General features: G+C 43.7%; 2 protein-coding genes across 2 annotated transcripts; one reads left to right on the top strand and one right to left on the bottom strand.

Annotated features, from left to right (window-relative positions):
• Positions 1-178: 178 nt before the first annotated feature.
• LOC117769422 (phospholipase A and acyltransferase 3-like) lies at positions 179-3,518 on the bottom strand. Its single transcript, XM_034598301.1, has 5 exons — positions 3,384-3,518; positions 2,599-2,652; positions 2,219-2,327; positions 1,830-2,098; positions 179-843 (listed from the first exon to the last, which is right to left on the bottom strand). Exons 2-5 carry the CDS (start codon positions 2,611-2,613, stop codon positions 733-735), a joined length of 504 nt encoding a protein of 167 aa, XP_034454192.1. The 5' UTR covers positions 2,614-2,652; positions 3,384-3,518; the 3' UTR covers positions 179-732.
• Positions 3,519-4,221: 703 nt separating this feature from the next.
• ints5 (integrator complex subunit 5) lies at positions 4,222-10,121 on the top strand. The gene is made up of 4 exons (XM_034598478.1): positions 4,222-4,517; positions 5,562-5,814; positions 6,712-8,688; positions 8,971-10,121. Exons 1-4 carry the CDS (start codon positions 4,423-4,425, stop codon positions 9,688-9,690), a joined length of 3,045 nt encoding a protein of 1,014 aa, XP_034454369.1. The 5' UTR covers positions 4,222-4,422; the 3' UTR covers positions 9,691-10,121.
• Positions 10,122-11,008: the final 887 nt, after the last annotated feature.

The following is an 11,008-nucleotide window of genomic DNA, read 5'->3' on the forward strand; positions in this document are numbered from 1 at the left end:
GTAATATAGTTATGACAGTAGAAATAATAATTCTGGTGACAGGCTAATGGTAATAGCTAAGTAGTTGTGGCAGATCTGGAGTGAGAGACACCTGCAGAATGACAAAGAGGAAAAGCACAAACTACAGGAGAGGGAATACACAACATTAATGACAACATAGATATTCGCACAAATGATTTCTCTTTAATCATCAGAAGATGACAAATTTAGTACAATGTGATGTGACATGACATTAAAGTGCCCTTCCTGTGAGACGTGTTAACAACTTCATTGTTTGTTTGTTATATATTCTTCTATACCCTCTATAACTTCTTCATGAGCAACTTTCAGCAAAGCTCTTGTTTAAAAGTTTGAAAAAAAGAATTTAAGAAACAACAACCGTAATCTGTAGAAAAGATTCCCATTCTTACAAATCCCCCTCAACTATCTAAAGTCATTTTCAAATTGTCTTATTAAAATTTTTTAACATATTTCATCTTGGCATATTATTAAGTGAAATGTTAAATGTTAGAAATGTTTAAAAAATTCTAGAAAATACAGAGACCTGATCCAAAACCAAACAGCCTTGCATCAAACCTTACAAAAAGTGTTAGTGACAAATTTATGTAAAGTTAAGATAACAAGGTGAAAAAAGTAATCTGTTCTCTAGTTTGATTATAATTAGGGCCAGTTAGACTTTGCTGGTGATGTGTTTATCAAGGCACTGATTCCGAACAGGTGACTTGTGACTCATCACTCTTTGTTTCTGTTCTCCCTTCCGATGCCTCTTGCCAAAGCCAGGACGCCGAAGACCACGAGTCCAGCCGCACCCAAGCCTATGGCAGCATTTGTTGCTTGAGTCACCTTCAGAGACAAACATGCATCTTTTATTAAAAAGTGACTTTTTCTTGACTTGCTTAACCCCAAATAAAAATATTCACACATTGAAAAATAATTTTACTTCCATATTAGGTCTTATATTTTTTTTAGCTACATTTTATTCATACAACTAAAATGACCTTTTTGGTTAATATAATGGTCAGAAGAAATGTAGACAAGTTCACATTGTTGTACTGATCATTCTTCCTTCACCATAAAAACTGTTCACTGTAACTGACAACCTGTATCCTGTCTACTTTTTGAAAAAATATCCACTGCTTTTTTATATGCTATAGATCTAAATAGCTGCTTTCAGACATGCACTAAACTCCAGAGAGCCTCCAGACATTCTCCAGAGGATGTGTACATGTATGTGTGAATGCAAATATCTGACTGGAAGCCTCCGGACTTCCTGTGGAGTTTCCCCGGCCAGCCCCAATGTAAAAAGTCTACAGAATGTCCGAATGATCCAATGTATGAACAAAGCGGGAGATACCGTGAATGAGTGGGTTCGAAGATGGCGTTTCTAACACGCAACGGACACAAAAATGAAAACAAAAAGACACAAAAAGAAAGTACCTCAGGATTAATAAAGGGGTGCCATACACATTGAAGACGCCGACGATGATGTAAAGATTTTTGGTGATAAGAGCCGTGTTGATGTGCTGTAAAGAAAAACGTGATCTTTCCAGTGGAATTAATACGTTACGTCCCAATTATGACAAGAATTCTGTGTTTTTGTGAACACGTCTGAGCAGAGAACCTCCTGCTCAGGGTCCATGTGTGAAAGTCAAACTCCAGAGAAAGTCCTTACCCTATTCTCCGGACATCCTCCGGAGGTCATGTCTGAAAATGGTTTAAGTCACTTTTCCTAACTCTCTTCACACTCCTCTGATGTCAAACCACACCGGCTGTCCCCTGGTCCCAAAAAGCGTTTTGTACGTAAAAAAGACCAATGTGTTTATACCTACCTGACCGGACACGTTTTTGCCGTAGCGTAGGTTGTTGACAAAGTGCTCACAGTTCCCGCTGAAGATGGAGTATGGCACCGACCTGCCCACCCATCCCATGGCCTCATTCGCAATGACAAAACCCAGACGGGGACTGTGCTCTCGGTCCAGGCCGTTGTTTACTTGCCATTCGTCTTCTTCCACTACGTTCCACAGGAACTCTTTCTTCACCATGGCGCTGTCAGCGAGGACGGACATCATACTGCTGGAGCCTCCACCCGGGCCCTCACCTGTGAATAAAAAGGAATCAGTCACCAATTATTGATTTATTATCAGATCATGGTGATCTTTGTTCCAGACTAGGCCTGACTAGGATTTGTGAGTCCAGGAGGTTGTGTGGCAGGACTTACAGGGTGGTGCCAAGTGAACAACGTAGCCATTGCCAACGTACACAGCCCAGTGCTGGTACGTGCCACGGGAAATTTCAATCAAGTCCCCGAGCCGCAGTTTCTCAATATCCTTGGATTTGAAGACACAGAGAAAACTGTTTAACTTTACAGCAACGGCAGCACATTTGATCTGTCTGGACTTTCTGACATAATCAGGGCTAAACAGAAAAAAAATACAGTATATTAAATGTACTCAAACTAATAAGACATTGGACAGACTATAAAGTTATTCAGTGCATAACAACCAATAATTGCTATAGCAAACACAAAAACAGCAAACAAACAGCTTGATGGACTGATCTTCTATATTCTGAGTTAAGTTGAAGTAATAGTTTCCAAACCAGAGTCGGGGCCATTTTGTCTGTAAGTCTTGGACCAGTTTTGACTTTCAGCTTCTGCAGGAAGAAATTATTTTACTGGCCAACATATCAGCACATAACATGAGATCAAATGTGTCAGGTCAAAAGCACACAAGTCTATGAACAGATCAATTTCATGTTTTTCCTATTGAGGCTGGCCTTTACAAGGGGCCACAACAGGTTATTGTTATTCAGAATGAAACTGAAACGTGAATAGCAAAGAAACGTCAACAAAAGCTTGATTGTTTAATTTCATTTTCGCTCTCTTTTCCTTTCTTTTCTCCACCCACGTCCTTTGTCCGTGATTTCAACTTAGTTTTCATCTTAGGAAAAATTAGAAACTCAGTGCAGCCTGCAAAGTAAACACAATCCACAGCTGTCTGCAACAGTTTCAACAAAAAGTGAACATTAATAACCTTCATGAAGGAGAAGGTGTTTACAGCAGGACTGTTGAATTAGTGTGCTGACTGCATTTATCAGCAAAATTACCTAAAATAATAATAAATACATAAATAATAACAAATGAGACTGAAGATGCTGTTATTTAGACAAAGTAGAGTGAGTATAAATGCGTAGGTATCATTTTAGATAGATTGAAAGTTTTAGCGGACAAAATGAACAAATATTATGCGACCGAAAAGGGTCGCACTGAGCTGCTTGTTGTTGGCTGCTCGGCGTCGACGGTTATAAATAACAACAGCGTTTACGTAACTTCACGTTAAAACCCGCGGCGTCACGAAATCTACGGTCCTGTCCGGGCATCTCACCTTCAGACGGCGACTCCTGCTCCGCTGAACTTTACCGTCAACGTCACCGTCAACGTCAACGTCAGACTCAGCGGCACCGGTTCCGACAGACGACTAGTTAAATCAGTGCAGTCTGATGAACCACCAGTCCTACAGCCAGCCCGGGACCTTCACAATAAAACCAGTTCGCTCCTTCTTCTGCTCCTCCTCCGTCTCCTCCTCTTGTGCATCATCATCATTATCATCTTATTATTATTATTATCATTATTATTATTATTATTATTATTATTATTAGGTACACCTGGTTAAAACTAAGGCAGTCTGAAGCAACAGTCCAACAATAAAACTTCTTTGACCATTATAATGTTTTTGGTGAAACTTTATTTTGTTGGCTGCAGTTCACAATAAAAGCACATTATTTAAAATGTTCTGTATATGGTTTGATAGATGGAATATAAAGGGAAGACACATAAATACAGGATACGAACATTTTGACGTCTTAGTTAACCTCTCGGAGGAGAACAGTTAGTACACTAGAATAATAAACAATAAATCAATAGTCCCCTTAAATTCAATCAAGATTCAAGTTGCATCCAATTGAACATACTCATAAAAACCAATTCCCTAAATATGCCTGAGTTCATCCGTCAAGATGTGTGAAATCAGATAAATTTAAAAATGCAGTATCTCAAAAGAGTGTGTTTAAAAAAAACTGGATCCGCTCCCTGATCCGGATCCACACCAAAATGTGATGATCACATCCTTCACCAAGTTTCCAAGTATTTGCGAGATTCAAACAAACAAACAAACAAACGGAGCAGAGATGAAAACACAACCTCCTCGGTGGAGTTATTGAGTCACCACCACTAGGTGTCGCCAGTGGCGCCACTCGCCTGTGTCCGGTGTCTTCTGTTGGCAACGAAGAAGTCTCATCTTCCGGCTTTGTTGCGCCCTTTCGCTGTGTAAGTGATCTGATATTGGACAGAAAAACTAACAAAAACAGCCACAATTGTTGACGTCGAAGCCCCGTTAGCCGAGAGGAGGTTAATGTGACGCCTTCATGTTAAAAGACCAAGCGATGTCTGTGGTGTTCGACGGGAGTCCGCTGAAAGCGATGCAGAGCTCCCACACTCACAGCCCGCAGAGCGCCCTGAGGTGAGTGCTGCTGGAGGAGCAGACCCTTCACACAGTCACTGTGTGCTGCTTCATGTCTGTAGACGACGATCTGAGACTGTGAACATGTCCCCGTGTTGATCTGTAGAGCCACCACATGTAGAAAGTGTTCATCAGATTATCCACTGTGCACATAGTCGAATGAAGGTTTTATAGAAAAGCTGTGTTACCATCATGAAATGTCAGAGCCTAAAACAACCAACAACCAAAAACACTTAAACCACGTATTTGAAAACGCCAACTGTAACAAATGTTAAGTTTATTAGATAAAGTTTATAGATTGAATATGTTTTTTTAGGCTGCAGTGAAGTATCGTTTCCATTTGTATAGATAGTTAATTAATATATCTAGTTGCTATAACCTTTCTGGTTAATATATTCATCTTCTTAAGTTGTCAGAAAATATTAATAAACAACTGTCACAACTTCAGAGATCCCTCATAGTGATGTCAGTAAAATGTTTGCTTTGCCAAACTCGATACCCAGAAACCACAATATTGATTTGATAAAGATATAAAACCGTTAAAAGCATCAAGAACATCAAAACGTGATATTTGAAAAGTTGTGCACAGCATGTGTCATTGTAGCACAATAAATAACTTCATTGTTAATCAGCTGTCAAACTATTTATTATTATATATTTTTGAATTCACTCAAATGGCTACACATCTTATTGTTTTAGGACAAATCTATTTGATAAGCAATTTATTTCTATGTATATTAGAGCTACAGTATTTGATTGACTAGGCACTAGAGAGAAAATGTATTCATTAGATAGTGATTGTCTAACAACTTAAAAGATATATAATACATATATACTCAATAGTACTTTCACCACTGTTTCACATTTCATAGACTAATCGATTAATTGACAAGATAATCACTAACAAAAACAATTGTTTGTTGTAGCCCTTAAAATTACTATGTGTATGTCTGTCTTTCTTGTTGTTAATGTTGCATAAATACATTACAGACAAACACAACTCTGTTCATACCTTTACACTCATCATATCTGTGTTTCCTCTAGTGCCCAGGAACTCTCTCAGGAAATCAAGTCCTTTATCAGTGGCGTTGACACCGTTCAGGGCCGGAAGCTCAGTGTCCGGGAACACGCCCGCTGTGCTGTACGGCTGCTGCGCTCGGTCCCGGCCTGTCGAGGTGCCGTACTGGAGCATCTGAGGGGTGTGTACGACGAACATGTTTCCGCCTTCCTGCACAACCTGGAGACTGGGGGGGAGGCCAGCTCTGGAGTCAGTTCCAATCTGGAGGACATCATAAAGGTGCGATATACATGTGACTTCTAATGAAACAAGCATTTTTACTCCTCTTTGAAGAGATATATTAATGTTTGCTTGCATCCATCAAGTGAGGTGTATTTGTATAGAAGAACATCATATTTACGCCCTCTCCCAATTCTTCTCCCTTGGCCCTACCCCTAGATATGAAGTGCCCTTCACTGGGAATGTCCCCTTCTTAACAGAGCCGCAAGGGAGGAATTGAGACACCACTCCCTACGTCATCAGCAGCCAACCAACGTTATTACATTGATAAACAAGATCAACATACTTTATTCTTTAAACAACCGTTTTCAACCAACATTGAAAAAGTGACACATCTGACAACTGCAGGACAAACGGCACAGATTAATCTCTTGATCAGTACACAGTCAGTCAGCGTGTTAACATCGGTTATTTCAATATAACGTTAATCCCGTCAGTAGAAACTTCTTCCCTACACTGAAAACATTATCACATGAGTGGTGAGTGGCGTTTTTTTCAAATTTCATATATGAGACACTGTAATAACGAACGAACTTGAAACACTTGTCACAGCGATTCAATGACATTTTCATTTGCTCATAGTTATTTAGCAAGATTTCATACTAACATTTATGAGCATTTTACCCGCACCGGTCACCATCTTGATTTGCTTCCTCCGTTCGTAAAGCATTCGGGAATTTCCGTCTACCCTCTCGTTTTTAGGGGGGTCCTGAATACACTTTGGGTGAAGGGTGTTTGAAGGGCTACATGGCCCCTACCCCTTCAACAAATAGAGAAATGGGACAACACTACCCCTTTACAGCCACGCGCAAAACGAAGGGGTCAAAGTCACTTAAAATATGAAAAATGTAGGAAATTCTTTAGAACATGGTCTAAATTCCTTCTGTTTGTCTGTAGGAGGTCCATGGCGTCCTATTGGAGTTCATCCGGCTCAACCCCCGGGCCTGGGCCCCCCTGGTATCTTCCTGGGCTGTGGACTTGTTGGGGCAGCTGAGCAGCAAGCATGCTGGCCGCAGAGTGGCCCCCCACTCCTCCAGCCTCAATGAGCTGCTCCAGCTCTGGATGTCTTGTGCTGCCACCCGGTCCCTCATGGAGGCCTACTCACAGTGTTTGGCGGCCATGCTGGCGTGGTGCCCTGATGCCTGTGTGGATGCGTTGTTGGACACCTCGGTTCAGCACTCCCCGCATTTTGACTGGGTGGTGGCTCACATTGGGTCTGCCTTCCCGGGTACTATCATCAGCCGAGTCCTGGCATGTGGACTCAAGGACTTCTGCTCTCATGGTGCCAAGGACCAAGGGTTAATGGTGATGGGAGTAGATAAAGGAAATAGAGTTCCTAAAATTGGCTCAGTGGTGGGAATCCTAGGGCACCTTGCAGCGCATCACTCAGACAGCATCAGGAAGGAGCTCCTCAGGATGTTTCAGGAGAGCCTGAGTCCATCAAGCCCCCTTTCTCCCACTTCATCCTCGACCTCCTGGGAGAGTTCCCCCCAGCTTCGTCGAGCTGCAGTACCATTTCTGCTGCAGCTGGCTGCAATGTCCCCCAACCTCTTTGGTGCTGTGTCTGCAGAGCTGGTAGAGCTGTTACGCCCCCCTGTCCTACTCCAGCTGCAGGCCTTGCTGCAGGGCCTCCCCAGAGAGGAACTGGATAACATGCTGGGTCTTGCTGTCCATCTCATTAGCCAGAGTCCGTCAGGAGGGGCCCGGGTCCTCCGATTTTTGGCAGACACAGCGACTCCAGCCTCTGTCATCATATCTGGCCCAACACCCTCCCCTCATGAAGGAGTCAGAGAAGGTTGTGATCGCCTCCTCCAGATGCTGCTTCTGCATCTCCATAAACTGGTTTTCAACCGCTCAGATGGAGTGGAAGGAAAACCCCATCACTCAGCTTCATCTCAACCTCAGAGGGTCATCCCCTTCTTGGAGGAGCTGCAGTCTCATGTGGGTGAGCTCTGTGCTGAGACGCTACGCCTGGAGAGAAAACGTCATCTCTGGCTGCACCAGCTTCTGTGTCTGCTTTCAGTCTATGGGGGTCCCCGTGTGGCCACCGAGGCCCTCTGCCAGCTACTCACACAGGCCCGTAACCCAGAGGAGCTGGCTCTGGCCTGGCAGCTTCACACCACGCTCTCCTCCTGCATGGCGGGACTCATTCCTGCTGCAGTGACTCACTGTGTGGCCCAGATCCACACACACATTCTGGGGCCCCGGCAGCTGAGGCAGCTCCTGCTTAACCTGGCTGCAGCCATCCAGAGTCAGGATGAGGAGAGAAGAGGATCAGCCGGTGCTCAGTCCTCCATGGCCATCCAGATGGGCTCAGCGGTCTCAGTATACCTCCATGATTTCGGTCCACTCCTTCTCCATGGTGACCCGGCTGTATCTCATGCCACAGTGCGCCTCCTGTCCTGTAGCCCCCTCCCTCGCACCTCCTCGCCAGCACACCTGCTCTTGCTGTCCCGTGCTGCTGTCACTCATTTCTTTCTGGCACTGCGGAGAAGAGGAGAAGCTGGTACGGTGGGAAGAGATGTTGGACAGGCTGGTGAGGCGGTGAACTGTTCGGTCCTGCTCCTGTCCCGTTTAGCGGCGTACTCCCCGCTCACTCTGAAGGCGGTGCTTCAGCAGCTGGTTGAGGGAGCACTACATAAAGGCAACGCTGAGCTGTTTGGAGGTCAGATCGCTGACATGTCTGGTGCTCCTTTGCCTGCCCCCTCTGTGTCCCCCGACGTCGGAGCCTCGCTGCTAGACATCAACTGTCGGTTTGGCACCACCGTCAACTTTTCTGGTAGCGTGTGGTCCGTATTTCATGCTGGGGTAATCGGCAAGGGGTTGAAGGTCCGCACTGCAACACAGCTGCCTGACCCATCTATGGTCATCCAGGTGAGTTTGACCAAGTTAAAGCTACATTTTGTGCAATTTCACAGGATAAAAATGCTCTTATTGGGTGGAGTTAAAGGTAGGTGGTCCACTCTGTATATTTTAAACACTGCAAATATATTGATTTGTGTGATTCCCACACTTCAAAAGTACTTGAAAATTATCAAAAATACCATTTTAATTCATGCAATCACTTATTTGTATAAGAATTGTGATTATGTGTATTTTGGGTCTGATGTGTTGCAGCAGAAAAGACTGAAAATATGTAATTTCCTCTCTCTGTAGAACGTCCAGACTCTTCTGACTGTCGTAGTCCAGTGTTGCAGCTCCTATGGTCTCAACGGGTCTATCAACGGTTCACGACCACCATCTGACCCTGACGAGCCGTCGCCCATCAACGCTGAGGCAGCCAAGGTTGTTGCAATCACACTGGTGGAAAACGTGTGTCCGGATGTGGCCAATGGGGAGCTGTCCTGGCCCCCTGAGGAGCATGCCCGCACCACGGTGGAGCGAGACATCCACATTCGACGCTGCTTTGAGGCCCACCCAGTGATTTTCCCTCTACTACAGGTGGTGGCAGCTGGACGCCCGGCTCTCTGCTACTGCTCAGCTGTGCTCAGAGGCCTACTGGCCACTCTGCTGGCCCACTGGGAGGCGTCCCGCGAGATGTCATCCACAGACTCCCCCTGGCACCTCCAAGCCTCCTGCCTCCTGGTGTCCTGCATGGGAGAGGGCCAGCTCCTGCCTCCTGTGCTGGCCAACGTCCACGAAGCCTTCCCCCACCTCACTCCCTTCGAGGTGCGGCTGCTCCTCCTGGCTGTGTGGGAGTATGTGAGAGGCAATGGACCAATGCCCCAGAAGTTTGTCTTCAGCTCAGAGAAGGGCCTGTTCTGCAGGGATTTCTCACGGGATGGTGATGTGGCGAGATACGTGGCGCCGATTCACAGCGTCCTGCATAAAAACATTGATAGATTAGGACACTTGTGCTGGCGGTTCCAGCTCTAAAGTGAAGTAGGGAGCAAACTGAAGAAAAATGTATGGAATACTGTGTTACATTGCTCGAAGAGCGGACTGCAAAGTTGCTACCACCGTACTTCAGTTTCATACAAGTAGAGTTGTGTGTGTGTGTAATTGTGTGTGTGTGTGTTCCTTTTGTACCATATTTTTTCGACTTTTAAAAAAAGTTATTATTGTGAGAAAGAGACAGGGACAAGCAAAATGGCACACATGCTCTGTTTATTGTGTTAATACAGAATGTGCTCTACACAAAAAGCCTTCATTTGTCATTTTGGTTTAGAGAATAAAACATAATTTTATAGATAGTTTTGTATGATTGCCCATGTCTATCAAGGCCGCAACCATCGCTTGCATCTCTTGTTGTATGCGCAAAATGTTATTTCAACCACTTTTCAAAATAAATTTGTTCCTGAAACATGTCTTGAACTAAGCATCCTTGTTGATGCTGAAAGGCTAATTTATGATGTCAAAGTCTGTTATTACCGAATTCTATGCCTTACATACGTCCTCTTAGTTTGTGGTTTCCAGCCATTTTCACAACACAAAGCACTAAATCACAGGGAGGTGGTTCTTCCCTCTGATTTATTTAGTTTTTATTTATTCTGGCTTAAAACTGCAAATAGCCAGTGTTTCACTGAATGAAAAGGAATAAACTATAAAATCAAATCACAAGTATATACATGTATAATGTTGTGTAACAAAACATGCCATGCCATGACAAAACAAATGCAAAACATCGTTAAAGATTAAACAAACAAAAATGTAAATGACTAGTTGACTAGTTATCTCACTTCTTAAATGGATAGATAAATGGAAATTCACTCATTATCTACTCACCACTATGTAGATGGAGGGATGGGTGAAGTGTTTGAGTCCACATCACACTTTTGGAGTTTTAGGGGTAAACAGCGTTGCAGTCAAATCCAATACAATTGAATAAATGGCGACTAACATAAATAACATGGCAAATGGCAAAAAACATAAAATGTCTCGATGCTGTTCCTGTGGTGTCATCCAAGTGTCCGTAAGCCCGGACATTCATATTCAACTTGAAACTGCGTCAAGTTTAGCCTAAATATCCACTATGATCCTCCCCCTAGCCTCCTGGAGGCATTTTAGATGTTATTATTTTTTAAAGAATCGATCACCAGCTACTTTAATTGTATTGGATTTGGCTGCAATGCTTTTTACCCCTGAAACTCCAAAAGTGTTTTGTGCACCCCTCCATTGGCATAGTGGTGATTAGATAATGAGTGAATTTTCATTTTTGGGTGAACTATCCCTTTAAGACACATCTTTATGAAAA

The sequence above is a fragment of the Hippoglossus hippoglossus genome, chromosome 10 (assembly GCF_009819705.1).
Source record: "Hippoglossus hippoglossus isolate fHipHip1 chromosome 10, fHipHip1.pri, whole genome shotgun sequence".
NCBI classification, from domain to species: domain Eukaryota; kingdom Metazoa; phylum Chordata; class Actinopteri; order Pleuronectiformes; family Pleuronectidae; genus Hippoglossus; species Hippoglossus hippoglossus.